The following is a 23,064-nucleotide window of genomic DNA, read 5'->3' as shown; positions in this document are numbered from 1 at the left end:
GATGACGTCACAGCATTATGAGAATCGACTCGAGCGTTGGTGAAGGCACAGTCCGTCCCCAAGAGTTGGCGGAAAAAGTTTCGTCTTTTTCCAACAGCTCTAAGGCAGGAACCGCTCTCCACTGGCCCGGCCCGGGCCCACGCGGTCCGCGTTCCCCGCGTGCACGGACCGCGGGCCGCAGGGGCTGGCGCTGATCTCGAGCGAGTGAGCGCTGTCTCTCCCACGCAGATCTCTCTCTCTCTCTCTCTGTCTCTCGTATCTCCATCTCTCCTTGTGTTTTTATCACTCCCTGCTTGTTCCTCCGTGTATCTCGCTCCCTACTTCATTTCTCCCTATCTTTTTTTCTCGATTTAAAGCTTTCGTGACTGCAGGGATTCATCTTCTTGGTTCTTTCGGTAAAGTCACGTAGAAGGGAAATAATAAAATAATAAAAATGAAACATAATACAATTTTCACGACGTTTCAGCCACAACACTAGCAGCCGTCCTCAGGTGAGGAACAAAGACAGCGTCCTTATTGTGCTGTCTTTTCGACAGCTCTGTTCTTCACCTGAGGACGGCTGCTTGTGTTGTGGCCGAAACGTCGTGAACATTTTATTATGTTTTATTTTTATTATTTTATTATTTCCCTCACTGACTGTGTCGGGTGGTGGAGGGTTCCGACACATTTATACTTACGCGATCTAACCCAAAAACCTTTATCATGAATAATATTGGTCGCGAACGCCTACGTGTTAAATGTATCCTTCATTCACCCATTAGCGATCCACTCAATTCTCTCGTTCATTATCCCCTCCAGCCATTCATTAATTCAGTCAAACTCCCACTCATTGACCCGCACGAATGACGTCATTACCCCATTAATTAATTCCCTGCTTATTTCATTCCCTGCCGCCGTGTCTCCCCTCCTCCCGCTCCCCCTCACACCAATTCCTCTCCACCACAACCTCCACTCCCTCACTTTCGCTTCCTCTATAAAGAGCTGCAGTGGGGGGGGGGGGGGGGCTCTATCCCGGGCCTTCGATCCCTGAAGGGGCGGGTGGGGGGGCTTGAATTTGACCGAGGGGACCTCAGGGGGCCTCATCTGCCATTTTGCCCCAGACCTCGAAAATATTTTCGGTGACTCCCCCCGCCTCCCCCGCCACCTCCCCCGCCACCTCGATCTCCCCTTCTCTCTTCCTCCCCATTTCTCTCCTCTGCCCCTCCTACCCCCCTCCCTCCTTCCCTCTCCCTGCAGTTATCGCGTTGCGGTTTAAACCCCATTGCTTTGCAGGAAACAGCGAAACGAAAAAAAACGCAAAATCGTACCCAGAGCGTTCCACCTTCGACGATAGCGGAACGCAAGTGGGGGCGGGGCTGGAGTGGGGGGAGAGGGCGGGGTGGGGGGTAGCGGCGCCCAATGCACGGCTCTGTGTGTAGCGTGTCGGGGCCCGCACTAAAGGCCACCAGGGGCCGCCAGGAGCCCGCGGGCCTTGCGATGAAGGACGCCGCTTCGGTGGGAAACGTCTGACCATCTCGATTCTCAATCCGCGGTCTCCCCGTGGCTCCAGGCCGAGGGGGCTACAACTCGAGCCGTGCATCGATCGGGTGACCCCCCCGCCCCACGCGGGGCCGCTGGGGTGCGGCCCGTGACGCGCCGACGGTGACGCGACTCGCGCCCGAGCGGCGACTTCTTCTCCTGCGGCCCGCGACTCGCGGGCGATTCGACACGAGTCGGGGCCCCACGACGAACCCCGCCTCGCCCGGCTCCCCCCCCCCCCCCCGGCAGTGGGTTGAAGCGAGCAGCACCGCGCGGCGCAGCAAAGCGCGGCGCAGCGATGAGAAGGAAAAGCTCAGATTAACAATGCTGGATAAATACTCAGTTTATTTATTCGCGTATAAATTACTTCCCACCTCGACACAGTGTACCGGTTTACACGGAGGAGTCTGAGTTCCTAGACGATACCTGCGAATCATCAACACGCGAACGGCTGAACGCGAACAACCATTTTGACAGACGAGACGTGATGCGCGTCGCTCGGCGAGGTAGGTGGCCTCCTCGCCCGGCGGCCCCGCCCGAGGTGGCGCCGCTTCGCCGCCTCCACTTTCCCCACGTGGCCAACAACGGTGAGTGATGCGATAACCGTTTGCGATGAGTGGGGGATGAACGGGCAATTGACTCTCGTTGGCCGCGTGAACAGATGGGATGCGACTCAAGCTGTGTGGCCCACGGTGGTGCCGAGTGCTGTCCCTGGCCCATGGACTCGGTGGCATCGACGCAGCGGACGTGACACCAAGATGCACGCCGAGCGCGTCGCACACACACTGCGCGACCCGCCTCACTCATCAGCGGTCACCGTAAACTCTCACGCGTACTATTCAGTTGTGCCACGCGTGTACGTGGAAGAGAGATCTTCACGATGTGTGTGTGCGTGTGTAGCTGTGTGTTTGTCACGTGCTGGGGAGAACCATCACACGAAACGTCGCCTGTTATATATTTTTCTTTTAAGGCCATACACACGGTGCTTGCTATTGACGACGAATGTGTTGACTTATCGTTGTTTTTGTTTGTACACCACCACTGCCAACGCAGCAGCAGCAGCAGCTTTTGTTGTGCAGGGTGTACTCAGTGTAACAAATGCATTTAGCGTACATACAGTGCTCTTAACGAGAGACAATAACGGCGCATGATGAGAAAGCGTGATCAGCACCACGTCTGGCAGCGATTGCTTCCTCTCTGCTGATGTTTGCAGGCTGAGTCGACCTAGGAGAATCCGAGCAACGGGCTCAAAGGGAAAATCTCGCTACCGATGTTAGCCGTGGTCCTGGAATCTAACTCAGATCGTCGCTTGGTGGAGCTTGACAATAATTATGCCACGTCTCGCCACAGAATGTGTTGATTACATTCATGCGGTCAGGAGAGCCACGATTAGTCCTATGATTCTTGTATTTCAAGAAGTAGTCGGCCATCTGATGATGAGTGTCTGTTCTACACGTAGGAGGAACCCCACGCGTTCCACGGGAAGCAACACTCTGTCCCCGTAAAAATGGAAAAAGATGGAGATTAGTCCACTAACTAACGGACACACGCCCACGCATACGCGCACGTGCGTGTGGACACGTGATCATAAAAGCTCACGAAGTCAAGGAAAATCATCCTTCACCATCGTCAGGGCGATGACGGTGATCTCGCGTGCCCACTAACAATATATCGTGAGGTCAACTCACACGGAAAACATAAAAATAGAACAATCGTTTTAACTGGACCTATACATAGAAATTGCCCCGCTCAGCATTTTTTTAGACATGAACTATAACTCATGAGATACGATTCGATCACTCACGCATTGAGCACTACGACATGACGCACGTCTCCGGAAACAACGACAGAGAGATGCAGGCTGGGCTACAGTGAAGGGACACAGTGTAGGCGCGTAGCTAACACCCTCGGGTGTAAGGTGGGGGTAACGTGGGTCTATCGAGGGTGTATTTTGTGATTATTTTAATCTCCAAAGTTGCATTTCACAAGGCCACTCTCGGCCAGAAAGGGCTTTCAATTAGCAACAATGCACAGTTGCTTTGTGATCACGTCGGGTTGTTTGACCTCACCCACCACGCGGTTGACCGCCACTGAGTTGGTAAACAGGACGCCAAAGGACCGGAATCAGATATCAAACTAACCGCTGACGTCAGCCGCGGTCGCGGGAATCGAACTTTGTTGCGCTAAGGACTGCGCCACCGCTCCACACAATGGGCTGTGTTTACCTGGTTGTGTATTCATGAGTGCGTCTCTCTAATTGTATGGTGATGATGATGATTATGATGCCCCCTATCGAGACGAAGGTAATTGCAGCTCGGCGCCTCACAAAACATTCGGGGAGGGTTTCAATTAACCGTGAGTCGTTGAGCACGTAGAGGCGATTGGGATCATGCTAAAGGGTCGGAGAGTCGATTATGCGGACAAATCATAAAATACTGAATCTCTTTAAAGCGACACGATCCACCCCCTCCCACTCCAGCCCCCCCTCCCCCTTGCACCCCCCCCCCACTCGATAGAGGAACACGCGCTATTGAAAATTCATTTGCATTTCGTGTTTTTCTCGATACGCGTTGAGGATGCGGTTAACGAGAGGAAGGAGGCTGCATTCGTGTAGACGGTAAAGGCGCAGCCCTGCAAATGCGCGCTCACGCCACTGCTGGCTGAAGATGCCTCCGACCGAGGGCGCTGCGGAGAGCCCCGCGCGGCGCGGCCGCCACACGTGACGCGTGCGCTTGTGGTCGCGAGTGAACGTCGCGAAGGCAAAGGTCCCCCGTGTAGCCTTTCAAAGCATTGTTGAGGCAAGTGCTGTTAGCGAGCACCTATTCGGTGCGGCAGGGCGCACGAGAGGGTGGTGCGAACCCGTTCCACCGCCCGACCGCCTTTCAGTCGCCAGTGGGCACGCGTGATATCCGATACTCGTTTAAGGCTGAGTCGACCTAAGAGAGGGCGTAGGAGAAGTCCACCGACACGACGCCTGGGAGTCATCGGACGCAGGTGGCAGAAGGGAACGGTGCGTGAACCACCGCGACACCGACACGGACACCACGCACTCGGCCACCGCAGCCGTCACCATCTTCGTTAACATCGCCATTGTCGTCGTCGTCTGCGTTCGTTGCGGCTGCCGAAGCAGCAAGTGTCGGCTCCACCTCGCCTCGTCCGCGCGGGTCACATCCTCAGAACCTCGTAAATGCAGTCGTGGCTCGTGAACTCCTCGGGTGCGCAGAACCCTGCGGCACATGGCGAGTCGCGGGTGGGGGCAGCAGGGGAAGGCGGGGGGGGGACACGGGCGCTTGTGTTAGGGGGTTAGCAGGGGAGGGGGTGGATGGTGGGTGGAGGTCTCGACTCGGACTCTGGATGAGCGAGAGTAAGGGTGGGACGGTGATAGCTGTAGCAGCATCTTTGCCTCCTTGTTGCAGAGGTTCGCGGTTCGGCTAAGCGGCCGGCCTGGCTAATTCTGCGGCGTGCATTAGCAAGTCTCGCTTCATTAAAGACCTCGCGACGTTATACGAAAAAGTGTAGGCCATTGCGTGTCGGTGCGTGTCGGTGCGTCACGGTCCAAATGTGCCCGTAGCACGTGCCCGTAGCACGTGCCCGTAGCACGTGCCCGTAGCACGTGCCCGTAGCACGTGCCCGTAGCACGTGCCCGTAGCACGTGCCCGTAGCACGTGCCCGTAGCACGTGCCCGTAGCACGTGCCCGTAGCACGTGCCCGTAGCACGTGCCCGTAGCACGTGCCCGTAGCACGTGCCCGTAGCACGTGCCCGTAGCACGTGCCCGTAGCACGTGCCCGTAGCACGTGCCCGTAGCACGTGCCCGTAGCACGTGCCCGTAGCACGTGCCCGTAGCACGTGCCCGTAGCACGTGCCCGTAGCACGTGCCCGTAGCACGTGCCCGTAGCACGTGCCCGTAGCACGTGCCCGTAGCACGTGCCCGTAGCACGTGCCCGTAGCACGTGCCCGTAGCACGTGCCCGTAGCACGTGCCCGTAGCACGTGCCCGTAGCACGTGCCCGTAGCACGTGCCCGTAGCACGTGCCCGTAGCACGTGCCCGTAGCACGTGCCCGTAGCACGTGCCCGTAGCACGTGCCCGTAGCACGTGCCCGTAGCACGTGCCCGTAGCAGGTAGCACGTGGTGATCGGGTGATTCGAGGTGATGGTTTTATCACGTGGAGCCGGAACAAGCAGGTGCGAGATCGGAGCGTGTGGAATGATGGTTACGCGACAATGGAAGAAGTGTGTGGGTGGGTGGAGGTTGTGGTAAGGGAGGTGTGTGTGTGGTGAAGAGCTGGGGGTGTGTGGGTGTGTGCGTGTGAGCAGCGGTTGCGTTGCTGGCAACCGATCTCCGCGTGTGCCACAGTGCCGGACTTCACAGGCGCTCCTCGCTAACAGCACTCGCCCCAGCAGTCTCTTGAAAGGCGTGGAGTCTACATAAGTGGTGGATTCAAGGGGTGAGTGGAGGGAAGGCTATGGGGACAATCGTACCCCCTTGGAATCCTAACAGTTGGTACTTTATTGATATGTAGCAGAAACAAGACGTTTGTTGTGTTGTTATTGTTAAAGTAGGGCACTTAAAAAACAAACTACTTGAAATGTAGCGACCGCCCCATCCCCGCCCCCGTTGAGACTTGGAGAGCGTCTCTCCCCGTCTCTGGTGTGTAAGTGTATAATACATATATATATGTGGCACGCGTGTGTGGTACGTGTGTGTGGTACGTGTGTGTGGCTTCCAAGTGCACCTAGTCTGGCACAGGTGCTGCGGCGACGCCACCGTAACGGCGAGTGGACGGCGGTGACTCTTGCGTGCGTGTGGGAGCTGCAGCTGACGCTAAGCTAAGCGTGGTGAGTGGTGAGTGTGGGTGGTGAGTGTGGGTGGTGAGTGGGAGTGGTGAGTGTGGGTGGTGAGTGTGGGTGGTGAGTGTGTGGTGTGGGTGGTGAGTGTGGGTAGTAAGGGTGAGTGGTGAGGGTGGGTGGTGAGTGTGAGTGGTGAGTGTGAGTGTGGGTGGTGAGTGTGAGTGGTGAGTGTGAGTGGTGAGTGTGAGTGGTGAGTGTGGGTGGTGAGTCTGTGCTCGGGTCGCTCACCCTCCCCTCCCCGCGTCTCGTCCCAGGTGCTGGCTTTGTGCTCCATGGAGTCCACAGAGTCCACGGATTCCACGGAGTCCACGGAGTCCACGGACTCGTAGGCCGGGTTGTCCCGCATGCTGCACAACCGCGCTCCTGGACTCGCCACGCCACAAGGGAAAATTTGAACCAAAGCCACAAAAACAAACACATACGTACACACACACACACAAACATACACACATACACAACAACAACCGCCATTCGCTACTAAGTGGCGGTGACGTCACCACGACGCTTGTGCCAGGCTATGTGCACCTTGAGGCCACGTGAAGTGTCGAACGCCCGCTGGCAGGAGGTCACGGGGCAGACCCAGATGCGGGCGACTGCCTCCAACTGCCCAGTAGCGTCCTTCACGAGCCTCCTCCACAGAGGCCGATCTTGACACCGCTGGTACCAATCATTGACAAGTCCACTCAGCTCCACATCCTCCTGTACCATCTCTTCTTTAGCCCGTGCCGCACCCGTTTAACCCCCTCGATCCGGCTGAACAAAAGCTGTTTAGGCCCAGCCAACGCAGCCTTGCCTGCCAGAGGAGCTCCCCGATGGGACTTTGTTCAGATCTTTCAAGGATTTGTGAGCTCCTCACACAATCCAGCCTGGTTAAAAGCAGGATGGGTCGTAGGCAGGCCAGCCTAAATGTTTCTAACCGGCGAAGATGTCCACGTTTCACAAGCGTAGAGAAGGGAGGGTATGACTGTTGCCGAGAAGACCTGAAGCTTCGTGCGGGGCGACAGACCAGGTAGCTTTCACACAGCGTTACGCAACCGATGAGAAGATAATGCGCTCGACTGATTCGGAGTGAGACCTCTGCTGTTAAACCAGAGCCAGTCATGATCACACTGCCCAGGTATGGGAAACTCTCCACTCTCTCCACAACTGCCCCATCACCAATTGGAAGTTGTGGGGGTGAAGTGTCCGATGGTACAAAATACCCAGGCAGGTGCTTAGTTTTTGTGGGGCTGATTGTAAGGCCCCACACCTCTTAGTGGCCAGCTCCAGGTTCAGCAGCAGCGCCTCCAACTCCTCATCTGAGTGAGCAGCAGCTACCAGATCATCGGCATACATAACGTGTCAACGTGTCATGGTTTTTTGTCTTTTAATTCTTATCTATCTACGTGACTTTACCGAAAGAACCAAATAATTTGCATTCCTGCAGTCACGAAAGCTTTACGTCAAGTTTTAACCGCCTCTACAGAGAGGGTTTCCACACAACCATTAGATCTGTTAACAGACTTCGAGACAAGAAGGCTCATCTGGTCGAGTCGCTCACTTCTCTGAAGAGATGCCGCGACACCAAGGTAATACCGATCGCCTTATTTTTGTTTGCATTCTGACCACAAGTATTGTGGTTAATACAGACATAATTAGCCTAGGTATTCCTAGCTCTGCGATCTTGCATTTACTTGCAAATTCCATCTCTAGCCCCGCCTACTCCAAGCAATTAGAACCTTTGGTTGCACTGGCTCTGCATTTGGCTCAAGCAGCTCTCTCGCGATATTTTTCTCAACAGTCCGCCAGCTGTATTTGTTCCCCTTAGGATGATCGCTTGTGTTGCAATCGAAACTTCGTGGTTTTTTGGCTTTTTATTATTTTCTATCTACGTGAATTTACCGAAAGAACCCAAGAATACATTTCGGTTTAAAGCTTTCGTGACTGCAGGAATTCATGTTCTTGGTTCTTTCGGTAAAGTCATCACATAGAAGGGAAAGAACCAAGAATATGAACCCAAGAATATAGGTAACGTGGTTGAGCAATAGGGAGCCATCCCTTGATCGCACCCGGGCATCGATCAGCCTCCCATTGTATCTGTACCAGATGGAAATTCCTCCGATACAGCTATTGAAGGCTTCACGAACTACGTGGTCGAAATAGATGTTAAATAATGTTGGAGCTAGAGGACATCCCTGTCGCACCCCAACAAAAATGTACAGGGAATGGCTCCGACTCTCGGCCACGTAGTTTTACCCGGGCCCGCTCACCATCATGAAGGTCCTTAATGATCGTGAGCAGAGGGTCAGGGACTCCGAAAGCACGAAAAACAACCCAGAGCCCAGGCCTACTGATGGTATCATAGCCCTTGACCAGGTCAATAAAGCAAAGACGTAGGTCTTGTTGGAATTCCCTACACCTCTGCAATTGCAGACGGACAGAAAATATGGCATCTGTACAGGACCGCCCTTCCCGGAAACCGCATTGGGGCTCCGCAAGCCTCTCCTCAGCGTGCCTGGCAAGGCGATGTTGAATCATCCTGGCCAGGGACCTTTCCCAGCACACTGAGGAGTGAGATGCCCCTGTAGTTGTTACAGTCTGTGCGGTCCCCCTTCTTAAAGAGGGGGACCACCAGGGCATCCTTCCAGTCCTGCGGAACCCGTCCAGTGGTCCAGACTGTTGTTATGATATCATGTAGGGCAGTCTGTGCACAAACGCCACCCTCCCTCTGCATTTCGCTTGAGAGATCATCTCTGGCCGGTGCCTTTCCTGGTCTCAGACTCTGGATCGCCTTCAGTACTTCCTCAACAGATGGCACCTCAGCCAGCCACTCACAGGGTGTGACTTCTTCCAATATTTGAGGCACCGCAGCCTCGGCAGGGTCATCTCCAGAGGTGGGACAAAGTCATTGTTATGCAAGTCCAAGTCGAGTCGCAAGTCATCAAATTCATGACTCGAGTCTGACTCGAGTCCAAGTCACATAACTCGAGTCCACATCTCATAGGTGGGACAAAGTCATTGTTATGCAAGTCCAAGTCGAGTCGCAAGTCATCAAATTCATGACTCGAGTCTGACTCGAGTCCAAGTCACATGACTCGAGTCCACACCTCTGGTCATCTCCACTTTGTCCCACGTTGTTATCCAGGCTGAGGGATGTCCCCTCCCCCAGGACCTCACAGAAATGCTCAGCAAATCTGCAAACCTGTTCCTGGGGGTCGGAGATTGGATCACAATTCTTTCCTCCTGCCCCGAGTAGAAGACTGTCCATCCTTCATGGTGCCAGGAGCCAGAGCCGGTCCACTGGACCCCCTGCATACCGCAGAGATCCAGACGGTACCGGTCCAGCTCCTGACAGAGGAGTGGTCGCCTCTCCACCACAGTGAACGTTTGAACATTCCACGTGGCCACCCGCAGTGGATTTTTGCTGTTTCTGGAGGAACCCCGAGAGTAAGGATTCAATCTCCTGGCTCTGCCAAATGGGGTTTGGCCAGGAGACGTCATAGACGCCTGTCCCCCCGGGGCCTCTGGCACAAGCTTAGCTCAATTTTTTTTTAGTAGTTTGGTGATAATTTATTGAAGGTGGAGGGGTTACCAGCCCCTCGCACCCGTCCATAGTCCCCGTTGGCCGCTGTGGTGGCTACAAACGCCATGAAGGGGAGTTGCAAATCGAAATTGGCCCTCTCCCCGTGGTACTGCTCACCACAGCGTCACCGTCCAGCACCAACGAGGAGGTCGGGGTTGGTTTGCCGGATGGTGAGTGAGGATGGTGAGTGTGGGTGGTGAGTGTGGGTGGTGAGTGTGAGTGGTGAGTGTGGGTGGTGAGTCTGTGCTCGGGGTCGCTCACCCTCCCCTCCCCGCGTCTCGTCCCAGGTGCTGGCTTTGTGCTCCACGGAGTCCACAGAGTCCACGGATTCCACGGAGTCCACGGAGTCCACGGACTCGTAGGCCGGGTTGTCCCGCATGCTGCACAACCGCGCTCCTGGACTCGCCACGCCACAAGGGAAAATTTTAACCAAAGCCACAAAAACAAAACATGCATACACACAAACACACACATACATACATACACACACATGCACACACATGCACACACACATGCACACACACACATACGCACACAAATACGCACACCCACACATTCACAAAGATCAAAGATCCCCCATATAGCCTCAACAGACTGTTGGGGCAAGAACTGTAGGGAGCACTTATGAAGGCCGGCACGGCACACGAGGGTGTGGGTGGCCAACACCACGCCCGGCCGCCTTTGTCTCCCCAGTGGTGATGTTTACACGCCACACCAGATACTCATTTGAGGCTGAGTCGACTTCGAGGAGGCGCAAGACCAGTTTAGATCATCGTCACTGATGTTGGCCGTGAGCGGGGAAACGAACTCGGGTCACCTGGTTTGTAGTGCAGCGCGCTAACCACTACACTACCGCTCCCCATACACACATACATATACTTACACACCCAAACACACACACACACAACACACACATACACACACATAAACACACACAAACACACACACAAACATACACATACACACACATAATCACACACACACAAACACACAAACATACATACACACACATAACACACACACAAACATACACACATACACACACACATAAACACACACACATACACACACACAACACACACATACACACACATAAACACACACACACATACACACACGCGCACACGCGCACACAAACACATAGAGGCTCGCCTTTCGCCTCTAGAGGCGCGACCGCTCAGAGACTCACTGAGCAGTGTCCGTGTCAAATCAAAAACACAACGTACAGCAATGCGACCTTGGCCTTGCAACCCAAACTGTGGACCATATCGTGAAGCACTGCGGTCTGCGCTCCTTCAACGGAGGATGGGGAACAGCGCGACACGACACCAATTCTCTCTGCTAAAGCCCTCCCAGACGAGGGGAATGAATTGTTTTATCCAATGATTGAAGCGTGGGTCACATCGCCCAGTGCGTCAAAATGCCAATGTTGTGTCGTAAACCCTCCTCCACCCGACGAGGCCAAATAAATAAACAAATGTGTCACGTGAACCGCACGTGCCTGCTTCAGCACAGCGGTGTCGTGTGGTGGGGGAGAGCGATCTCCAATCAACGATGTGCGCAGCGAGTGAGTGAGTGAGTGAATGCGCTGGGCGAGCGTGGTCACGGGGTCGGGGACTGTCCCGCGCCGGCTGCCCTCGGCGTGGCCCCTCTCACCTCTCCGCCACGAGTGGGGCTCCTCCCGAGCACCGTCCAGGTCAATGGAGTGGTAGATGGAGTGGTAGATGGAGTGGTAGATGGGGTTGACGCGGATCAGTCCTGAGAGGGGGAGACGCGGCGAGGCATCGACGTGAACGTCAACTCGCAGCGCTGCGCCGCAGCCGCGCGGTGAGGAACGGACGCCACTAACAATTTCCCGAGCTCTGCGATCCTCCGTATACTAAGGTGTCATCGGCCAATTAATTAGGGTTTACACGTGGGAGGAAACCGGGGAATGCAAAGAAACCCACATGTGTGAGGGGGCAACACTGTATCCCATGCAGATGGAACAAGTGGAGTCCACATTCTGCTCTGAGCGAACCAGGGTACGGCAACTCCTCAACGCCCACGGATAGAAGGGAGTGTGAGTGGACACGAGTGTGAGAGTGTGTAAGAGTGTGAGTGTGTGTAAGAGTGTAAGAGTGTGTCAGAATGTGAGTGGGTACGAGTGTGAGTGGGTGCGAGTGTGAATGGGAACGAGTGTAAGTGTGTAAGAGTGTGAGAGTGTGTAAGAGTGCGAGTGTGTAAGAGTGTGAGAGTGTGTAAGAGAGGGTGAGTGTAAGTGTGTAAGAATGTGAGAGTGTGTGTAGGAGATACGTACCGCCGTCACCATAGAACGTGTCCTGGTTCTGACTCGCAACCAGCAGCATCACTTCTGGGAGGAGGAGGAGGAGGAGAGAGACGCGCGGGACGCGATGCGAGTGAATGAACAATTCTATGAATCGGAGGGACGAATACATTAAACATTTAATGAGTGAAATAGTTAATTGACGGGTGAATAAAACATTCGAATGAGTTCATGGCTGTGATGGAACTAGTGACTAAATACCCGAATGACTGAAATTTGCGACTGATTGAATGAGGCCATTACCGAAAGAACGAGTAAAAGAGTGAACGAAGGAAGGAAGGAAGGAATGAGCGAATGAGACGTGGCGCGCGTGCGGGGCGCGTACCGGGCGGGGCGCGCGGGGGGCCGCGGGGGTGCGGCCGCACCGCGGCGTAGATCGGCTCCGGGTGCTCGGGCGGAGGTCCTGCGGAGCGGGGGTCGAACCGGTGAGTTTCAAATTAGCGGACGATCCCCATTCAGTTTAACTCCCCCCCACCCCCCCGCTGTCCCTCCCACACGCAACAGACGAATGTGTCGCTGCGCGTGTGTCGGCGTGGATGCGGGGCTCCTCTGAGCTCACCCAGCGCGTAGAGGCGCCGCTCGTCCCCCGAGTCCGACTCGTAGCTCTCCTGCGCGGCGAAGGGAAACCTGCGGCCACGATCACATCGGGAATGATACAGAGAGCCGTAGACTCACACATAGAGTCATAGACTCACACAGAGAGCCGTAGACTCACACATAGAGTCATAGACTCACACAGAGAGCCGAAGACTCACACATACAGTCATAGACTCACACAGAGAGCCGTAGACTCACACATACAGTCATAGACTCACACAGAGAGCTATAGACTCACACAGAGACCCATAGACTCATATAGAGAGCCATAGACTCACACATACAGTCATAGACTCGCGCAGAGAGCCATAGACTCACGCATACAGCCATAGACTCACACAGAGAGCCGTCGACTCTAGAACAAACACTTAGACTCACACAGAGACTGAGCGTCTCACATAGAGACTGAGAGACTCACGAAAAGAGATGTGGGCGCACATTTAGAATCGTAGACTCATACACGGAGCTATCGACTCACAGATACTCATATACTCACATAGAGAGTGACCCATTCACAGAGAGCCACAGACTCACACAGGGTGCCATAGGATCACACATAGAGCCACAGGCTTACAGAGAGACTCACGGACTCATGTAAGACTCACGTAAACCCACACACTCGTACAGAGACTCATACAGGTGCCGGCTCAGTGTATCTGACACAGCCATCATGAACCTCGTCAGCCTCAGAGCTGCGGCGGCGCTTTGCTCACCTGCTGCGATGCGGGAAGTGCGGGGTCCCTGCTGCCCACGGGGAGACACACGCGGCGCGGTTCGGTTAGACACGCGGGAGGCTCCAGGGCCCCCAACTCGCTGTGTGCATGCTGCGCTTTGAGTGGATTGCTGTTGTTGTTGTTGTGTCGCGGTTTGGGTGAGAGATGGCAGGAGGCCTGGGAGAAGAGGCCATCGTCTAGCAGTGGATTGAGCTGGGCTGCTCATGAAGGCGTAATGATGGTGTTTGAGATGAGATGTATTGCGCGACTGAGTTACGAAGGCATTTAAGCCAGCACATCATACTTGGCGTGTATTGTTATCACTTGTCTTAGCATGAACGCATTTTGTATTCGCGCTGGCGTGCTCATAGCGCAAGGCATTCCCAACGAGGAGACGCTGCTGTGCGTCACAGTCGCAGTCGGCGGTCTATCATCCCCGCGTTCTCTCGCTCGCTCGCTCCCTCCGTGAGATGCAATGCGCCACTGAGTTACGCCACTGAGTTACGAGGAAGCGAGCAAACACCGCGCGGAGCGGGGCGTAGCGTTGGCGCGTTGCTGCCGTAGCGAGCACGGCTACGCCTGGCACGAGGTGGCCACGGCCGTTGTGCGCAGTCCCCACTGAGTAATCGATGGGGCTATTGGGGGGGGGGGGGCTGCTACCTATGATCGAGTGGCCCTCCTTGTCCTTGCTCGCACGGGACCTGCGCACCGCCCACACCAGCAGAGCGCTCAGCACCACCAGCGCCGCGGCGCCCGCCAGCAGATAGAACCCCGCGGGGAGGTCTCGATCGGGGGCGCTGGACTCGCGTCCCGGGGCCATGGCACCACCGCGGGGGGCCCAGGTCGTGGCCGGGCCCTCGGAGGCGACGAGTCCTCCGGCTTGCGTCCCGGTCGTGTGAGAGGCGGGGGTCGCCATGGCGAGGTCGGGACAGCGCCATCGGCTCGAGGTGTGGGTGGCTGCGGGAGGGAGGTGAGGGTGGTGAGAGAGGCGTGGGAGTGGAGTGAGGGTGGTGAGGGTGAGTTTGTCCACGCTATTGCGGTTTGCTTGAAAGGGGTCCGCGGAGTTTAGGCCGGGCACTCTTGCCAACAACATCGGACAATGCCGCAGCAATGGTTCACACGACCTCGACTCGTGCTGATGAGACCCCAAGGTCGAAGCCGGTACGGAGTATCGCTTTGCCTAAACCAATGTCCTTGCTGGCTGGAGCTCTGTTGACATCAGAAGCAGGACCGGGCGCGTGCGGGCTGCAGAGCCGCGATAGCGAACGGCAGCAGCAGCCCTGCGTCACCGCGTGGGAGGTAAGAGGCCGAAAATAAAAAATAAATAAGAATTTGTTTGTAAAAATAATGCGATAATCGTTTCATCAACCCATGTGTCACGAATCATGAAGCCAACATCTGGACCCAGGGTGTGGGAACAGAGGGGGAGGGTTTGAGATGGGGGGCGGGGAGAGAGGGCCAAGTAATACGCGGTGCCCCCTAACTTTGCATTCTGTATGGGGTCCCCTCGCCTCTTACCCATGGACCCCCTTGGCTACTCCACATGGAGCGCGACGGCGTTTCGCGTCCCTCGCCCCCCCGCCCCCCCGCCCGTGCCCCCCACTCACTGGAGAACGTGAGGCAGAAGGAGGCGGCCGCTCGCCCCTCCTCGTCTTCGCACTTCCACGCGCCCTGGCGTCGCGCCTGCACGTCCGTGATCTCGACGCGGAGCCCCGAGTCGACGATTCGGACTGGGCTCGACGAGTTGTCCCCCTCCGAGGGGATCGAGGCGCCGTTGAGCGTCCACGTGATGCGGGGGCCCGTGGCCTCCGGCCTCTCGCCCAGCTGACAGGTCAGGGACAGGTTCGACGACGGGGTCACGGGTCCTGGGGGGTCCACGACGATGCGAGCCTTCGCGGAGCAGTCTGCAGGCGACATCGAGAATCGTTGTCATCATCAGCAACGCGTCGGCTTCAATGTCAAAGCGCATAATCATCGCCGTCATCAGTATTAAGAGCAGCATTGTCACATTAACCCTTACCATCTTCACCATCACCATTATCCATTCATTCACGCTCATCACCATCCACTGTCACTCATCATCATCACCGTCCCCGTCGCGCGCTCAGATTAACGCCAGCACCTGGCGAGACTCGCAGCCGCGTCTTCACCCAGTCCGATTCGACTCGCCCCGAGGGGTCTCCCGAGGAGTCCCCCGATGACTCCTCCGAGCCCCTTTGCAGCATGAAGATCCCCGAGTCCGCGAAGCGCAGATTGCTGACGGTGAGGGCGCAGCGCTTCCCATCCCGCTCCGTGCGCACGCGGTCCACAATGTCCTGCTCCGCGGGGTCGCCCTTGCACTCGACGTGGTCGGGAATGAAGAGCCACGAGAAGTCGGGGTCCGTGCCCGTGCAGTTCATGGTCACCGAGCCCCCCTCCGTGCCGCTCGCCTCCGCCAGGCTGAGGGGCACGTGTATGGCCTCGCCAAGGGCTGCAGATGTAAACGGTTATTCATCGATTACAAGCTCACGACGATTGATCGACGCGGCGGCTTCGGTTTCGTGGCGCTGCGATGCGTCTCCGCCGTGTCTCGGCGCGATGTCCGACGCCTCGGATCCGCGTGGCGCGAGTGTTTTTTTTCAGCATCGAATTGCCGGACGTCGCGGCTGAAGCAGCTCCCACGCAGCACGCGGAGCCAAACGTCGGACATCGCGCCGAGACAGTCGGAAACAGCCGCCGCGAGAGCGCACGCAGGCTGGGTTATCGCTCAGCGTCTCGGCGTGGATCTCCTTTTGGTTTCGACGCTGTTGGGTGTCATCATTGTTCTCGTATCAACGGTCAATTCTGGATCGGCGGCATCAGTGCCATAGCGCGAGCAACTGGGCGTGCACCCTCCTGAGCTGTAGGTGACAGTGGCGAGACGTGGCGTGCACTCCACTCCTTCAGAAGGAAAACATCTATATATAACAGGGGACGTTTCGGGCAATATCCCAACTTCGTGTGCTTTAATGGTAAGAATGATAGGTGAAGTTTCGGTAATGTGCTATGGAAAGGGGACGTTGCCCGAAACGTCGTCTGTTATATATCTTTCCTTTTTAGACCAATGTGTTGAGTTGTTGTTGCTTAATATTATGAAGCAGTATTTGTTTAAGCGAGAAAATATATGCACCGGTTTCAACCTTCTGGATCTCATCAGCAACAGCAGCAGTAAGCATGCGTGTCAAACAAACTGTTGCCGAACCTGCCGATGATATTGGCAGGAGCATTCGAAACAACGCGTGGAGCCCCATTAGACGCAAAACAAAGAGTAGTGCAGTCGATACAACCCCACAAGTTGATCTCTTCTATTTGTTTATTAACATAGTTCACCTGGATAACACCTTGAGATTGAACCTGAGGTTCGCGTGACTTTAGGGGTTACCGTGGGGGGTTGTGGGTAAAAAACAAATAATCCAGCAAGTGGCCAGAAACCCACGTCACGTGCTGTGTTTGCCGCGGGCTGCTCAGAAACCGCATTTCCATTACACTTTTGAGGGTTACAAAAGCACCTAGGTCAGGTTTCGTGCAAATTAGCACCTTTCTCCGGGAAAAAAAACCCTGCGTAATCTAATCTCGTCGATCTCGCACATTCGAGCCACACAGAGACGTCAATCAGAGCCAGGGCCCCGGGCGGTACGGGAGCGCCGGACGCCCCGGGCCCTGGCCCGCGGGGAGGAAGGGGGTTCAAGTTTCACACAAGTGCCCGGCGATTGTTTCACGTTGCCCCGCTTCCAAGAATGTCCGGACCATCACCACTCGTCATTATCACCACCACCACTACCACCATCGTCATTATCACCGCAATCGTCGTCGTTATCATCACCATCGTCATCATCAATCACGACTTATCATTCTCGTCGTTATCACGAGCAGCAGCAGCAGCGGCGTTGTCGGTCTGAACGCTGCTCGGCCGGCTTGGAGTCAGGATTATCGGCGTAAGGCACTACCACTAGAGTACAATATATTGATATGATCCCATGAACAGTCTCATTAAATAGAGAAGTTATTCACAAAATAAGGCGAGATGGATGGGGCTGGGTGCCAAAACAATCCTTGGAACATCGTCCGTGACTGCTCCAGCAGTTATTCATCATCGGGAATGGGTGAGAGCAAGTGAGTGTGATGAAGGGGTTGGAGAAAGGTGGGGGGTAGGGGTGGATAGTGAGGGTCTCCCTGGGCGTGGACCAGGTAGCGGGGTAGGGGTGGGTAGTGGGGGTCTCCCTGGGCGTGGACCAGGTAGCGGGGTAGGGGTGGGTAGTGGGGGTCTCACTGTGAGTGTACCAGGTAGCGGGGTAGGGGTGGGTAGTGGGGGTCTCACTGTGAGTGTACCAGGTAGCGGGGTAGGGGTGGGTAGTGGGGGTCTCACTGTGAGTGTACCAGGTAGCGGGGTAGGGGTGGGTAGTGGGGGTCTCACTGTGAGTGGACCAGGTAGCGGGGTAGGGGTGGGTAGTGGGGGTCTCACTGTGAGTGTACCAGGTAGCGGGGTAGGGGTGGGTAGTGGGGGTCTCACTGTGAGTGGACCAGGTAGCGGGGGTAGGGGTGGGTAGTGGGGGGGTCTCTCACCTGTGCGTGTCGCCAGGACCAGGTAGCGGGGTAGGGGTGGGTAGTGGGGTTCTCACTGTGAGTGGACCAGGTAGCGGGATAGGGGTGGGTAGTGGAGGGGTCTCACCTGTGCGTGTCGCGAGGACCAGGTAGCGGGGTAGGGGTGGGTAGTGGGGGTCTCACCTGTGAGTGGACCAGGTAGCGGGGTAGGGGTGGGTAGTGGGGGTCTCACCTGTGCGTGTCGCGAGGACCAGGTAGCGGGGTAGGGGTGGGTAGTGGGGGTCTCATCTGTGAGTGGACCAGGTAGCGGGGTAGGGGTGGGTAGTGGGGGTCTCTCACCTGTGCGTGTCGCGAGGACCAGGTAGCGGGGTAGGGGTGGGTAGTGGGGGTCTCACCTGTGAGTGGACCAGGTAGCGGGGTAGGGGTGGGTAGTGGGGCGGTCTCACCTGTGCGTGTCGCGAGGACCAGGTAGCGGGGTAGGGGTGGGTAGTGGGGGTCTCACCTGTGAGTGGACCAGGTAGCGGGGTAGGGGTGGGTAGTGGGGGTCTCTCACCTGTGCGTGACGCCAGGACCAGGTAGCGGGGTAGGGGTGGGTAGTGGGGGTCTCACCTGTGCGTGTCGCGAGGACCAGGTAGCGGGTAGGGGTGGGTAGTGGGGGTCTCACCTGTGCGTGTTGCGAGGACCAGGTAGCGGGTAGGGGTGGGTAGTGGGGGTCTCACCTGTGCGTGTCGCGAGGACCAGGTAGCGGGTAGGGGTGGGTAGTGGGGGTCTCACCTGTGCGTGTCGCGAGGACCAGGTAGCGGGGTAGGGGTGGCTAGTGGGGGTCTCTCACCTGTGAGTGTCACGTGGACCAGGTAGCGGGGTAGGGGTGGGTAGTGGGGGTCTCTCACCTGTGAGTGTCACGTGGACCAGGTAGCGGGGTAGGGGTGGGTAGTGGGGGTCTCTCACCTGTGAGTGTCACGTGGACCAGGTAGCGGGGTAGGGGTGGGTAGTGGGGGTCTCTCACCTGTGAGTGGACCAGGTAGCGGGGTAGGGGTGGGTAGTGGGGGTCTCACCTGTGCGTGTTGCGAGGACCAGGTAGCGGGTAGGGGTGGGTAGTGGGGGTCTCTCACCTGTGAGTGTCACGTGGACCAGGTAGCGGGGTAAGGGTGGGTAGTGGGGGTCTCTCACCTGTGCGTGTCGCGAGGACCAGGTAGCAGCAGCAGCACGCGGCCAGCAGCGCGCTCCGCAGCATCGTGCGGGGTTGGCGCGGACCGCTCAGCTACCTCCCGACTCAGCTCCCCTCGACTCGTCCCTGCAGAATCGTTGTGCACAGCCACGCAGGGGAGTCACGAGTGGAGCTCCCTTCACGTTAAACACATCCTACCTGGTGATGCTGCTGCGTTGGCAGTGGTGCACAAGCACAAACAACAACAACAACAACAACTCAACACACTCGTCAATAACCCTGTGGTCGTGAAAGGAAACAATGATATATGACGAGTAACGTTTCGGTTACTGGCCCGTATTCATGTGTGCCTTGAGGAGGCGTGTCGGGGTAGTCATAGCAGAAACATCAATCAATAAAAATCTATTTCTAAGGCACTATTCGTGCAAAAAAATGCTATACATAGGGCTTTACAGGCATGAACAATAAAAGTGAAATTATACGCAAAATTAAATCACGTTGCAACACATTTCTAACAAAGATATAATAAAAATAACACATTCAGAAAAATCCTAATTAAAAGCCAGTTTAAAAAAGTACGTTTTTAGATTCATTTCAAAAGTGCTTAATGATTCTGAAGCCCTCAGATCGCCTGGCAGGCTGTATCACAGGCGAGGACTGTGAACACTCAACGCCGCTTCTCCCTAGGGTTTGGTCCTGGCCTTTGGGACGACTAAAAGACCAGGACCAGAGGATCTGAGGGATCTTGTTGGTTCATATCTTAAAAGCATGGAAGACATGTATACAGCTGCCAGACCATTCAACCACTTAAAAACCAATAAAAGCATTTTCAAATTCTCTGACTTCTTCTTTCGTATGGCATTGTGAAAAGCAACAGTTTTTATGTTTTCTTAATGATCGTCATAAATTAATGCAAAGGTTCCTCATCCAGTCCGTTACGTGAGTGTTACGTGAGTGTTAAGTGAGTGTTATGTGAGTGTCACGTGAGTGTTATGTAAGTGCTCTTTCTGGTTGCCTCAGAACACGTGCCCAGCATGGAATTGTACTGCGCACCAAGAGGCCGAGAAGTTCCCTGTCAGCTCGAAACAAGGAAATGTGAGTCGCGATGCGCCACAGCCTCCGAGCCCCGACCCCTCGGCGCAACACTCCAGCCGCGCCCTCTTGCTCAAAGAGCCGCACTGGCTGGTCACAAACCGTCAGAACTCACCAGTTATGGAACACCTCGAATTGTCCAGTCTCGCTAACGAGCACCCCCACCTGCTCGTGAGTGACCCGACGCAGATCTCTCTCTCTCTCCCTCTCTCCCTCTCCCTCTCTCCCTCTCTCTCTCTTGGCTTCCATATGATGGGGGGCAACCTGGTGGGCGCAGCCCCGAGCCGCACGCGAACCACGACAGCGACCGGAGCGAGCACTCCGCAGGTGCTCTCTTGTCTCCGCATTGGCCACTCGTCACATACCGAGTGGACTAGAAGACCCCGCCGCTGCTGCTGCTGCTGATCTACAAGGGACTCAATGGGTTATCCCCGCAGCATCGACAGGAACAGGATCCGTGTTGACTCTACAACGAGGTCCCTGAGATATTCGCATCGCCGTCCTCTCAGTACTCGGAGATCAAAGATCAAGGCTCCGTTCCTGGGCTGGCCGGGCTGTTATCACTGTGCAGCTCCCTAGCTTTGGACCGCTTTTCCTTTTGCTGACAAGACAATCCAAGTCGTTTGCTATATTTCAGTCAGTCTTAGAAACTCGCCTCTTTAGCCCCTGTCTAGTCCTGGCGTGTACCCTGAAAGTTCTGTTCATTCCCTGATGTCCGTACACGGGGAGCATTGGCGGGATCTACGGATGAAATGCGGCTTACAAGTGTAAATCATCATAATATGATTATTATGATCATGATGATGTACAAACGGAAAGTTTCAAATCCTCCTCGGGTCAGTGTGCGACGACTGTGGTCACCTCCCCGAACAGAACCGGGCAGCACCGAGCGACTCAGGCTCCCACTCACAAACACGGAGCGGCGGCATCATCCTCCACGCAGCAGCGATGCACCACCACTCCGCGACTCCTCCCGACTCAATCATCCGGCTCATTAACCACCTCGACGTCAACAATCAGCCGCACGGAAAATAAGACGATGAATAGCCGCATACTGCATTCATATTATTGTTATTATGATTGTCAAATTAATTTCACTCATTGATCAAATTCTCACTTAATATAAAGTTTCACGAACGATGACCTCGATAATCATCGTATTACAAATCGGGCTTAATTAATGATCGTTTCCCATGACCGTCTCACTAAATATCAATTAGAACTAATTATAAGGGTTCGCTAATGATCGTCTCACTCTTGATCAATTATAACCAAAACATCGTCTCAATAACCACTGCCAGACGAGGCATCGTCCAGGCCGCGTGAGATCGTTGTTGCACTGATCATCTCTCTCTACTGCCAGCTGCCTTCCCTCGACTCATCTCCCAGCTCCCCCTCACTGCGGTGTCGCTCTCTCGCGCCTCGCCCCTGCGGCGTGAACTCGGACGCGAGCAGCTCAGCCGCCACGCGATGACATCGCCAAACTGCGAGCGCAACGCGGCTCTGTCTGCAGGGACGGGATGCCGACGGCAGCGGCAGCAGCAGCTTCTCGCAGCCACCAACAGCAACATCACCACCACCGTCGCTACCACCACCACCGTCGCTACCACCACTACCACCACCGCCACCACCACCACAGCCACCACCACCATCATCGCCACCACCACCGCCACCACCACCACCGCCACTGCCACCACCGCCTCCACCGCCACCACCGCCACCACCAAAGACAAAGATCCCCCGTATAGCCTTAATAGACTGTTGGGGCAAGTGCTGTTAGCGAGCACCCATGAAGGCCAGCACGGTACACGAAGGGGTGGGTGGCCAGCACCACGCCCGACCGCCTTTGTCTCCCTAGTGGTGATATTTACACACCGCACCAGGTACTCATTTGAGGCTGAGTTGCCACCAACACGACCGCCGCCACTACCGCCTGCTGAAGTACTCACCCACTCGGTCGACTTCTCTTCCAGTCCCTCAATCTCAACGCAGACCGTTTGAGAATGAGGTTCGAATCCCTGGTCGCCGCTGAACCTCGCGTGTCCCGGTTTAAACCCAGGGGCTCAGAACATTTCCACGTCCCGGTTCGATCTCAGTCCCAGAATCGGAGTTTCCCCGTCCATCTTCGTTCCCCCGTGCCCTCGGTTCGGTGCCCGCTCTCGGTGTGACCCCCTGATCCTGGTATAATTTTTTCTTTTCTCTGTATTCCGCTTGACTCGATCTCGGGTCTGAGCTGAACACCGCGCCTAAGGTGCGGCCTCGCGTCTGAGTGCGAGTCCTCGTGGTCAGCTTAGACCCGTCGCGCCGACCTGGCTCGATGGCCCAACCTCGACCCTCTGTGCCCGTCGGAGTCTCGGGCTCCTCCGGCGCAGCTGCGGCGCTGATCGCCGCCCCCGGCGCTTTCCGCCCGTCCCCACAAAACCGCGACCGCAGAGACCCGCTGACGTCACCGCGCGACTCACAGCGAGGTGACGGGCCACGGAAGGACCATTTCCCGAAACGTCAGCCCTGTTATTTATACATTCCCATACAACGTGAGTGCGATGTGTTTATCATACAATAAATTATGCAAATTGTTATATTTATATTTTGTAATATTATTTCATGGGTTTTGGCCTATCCTGCCGTACCAGTATTTGGGGTTGTTTGACCATACTTGAACACGATGGTCAATGAACA

General features: G+C 55.8%; 1 protein-coding gene across 1 annotated transcript; it reads right to left on the bottom strand.

Moving 5' to 3' along the window:
* Nucleotides 1-1,845: 1,845 nt before the first annotated feature.
* Nucleotides 1,846-22,761, bottom strand: LOC144722837 (uncharacterized). The gene is made up of 13 exons (XM_078601284.1): nucleotides 22,335-22,761; nucleotides 19,296-19,419; nucleotides 15,688-16,035; nucleotides 15,173-15,469; nucleotides 14,226-14,522; nucleotides 13,566-13,596; nucleotides 12,815-12,882; nucleotides 12,581-12,658; nucleotides 12,229-12,282; nucleotides 11,586-11,687; nucleotides 10,191-10,325; nucleotides 6,596-6,730; nucleotides 1,846-4,745 (listed from the first exon to the last, which is right to left on the bottom strand). Exons 2-13 carry the CDS (start codon nucleotides 19,357-19,359, stop codon nucleotides 4,684-4,686), a joined length of 1,671 nt encoding a protein of 556 aa, XP_078457410.1. The 5' UTR covers nucleotides 19,360-19,419; nucleotides 22,335-22,761; the 3' UTR covers nucleotides 1,846-4,683.
* Between the last annotated feature and the right edge of the window lie 303 nt (nucleotides 22,762-23,064).

The sequence above is a fragment of the Lampetra planeri genome, chromosome 15, assembly GCF_965212315.1.
Source record: "Lampetra planeri chromosome 15, kcLamPlan1.2.h2, whole genome shotgun sequence".
Taxonomy (NCBI): Eukaryota; Metazoa; Chordata; class Hyperoartia; order Petromyzontiformes; family Petromyzontidae; genus Lampetra; species Lampetra planeri.
This window is presented reverse-complemented; position numbering and strand designations above follow the sequence as displayed.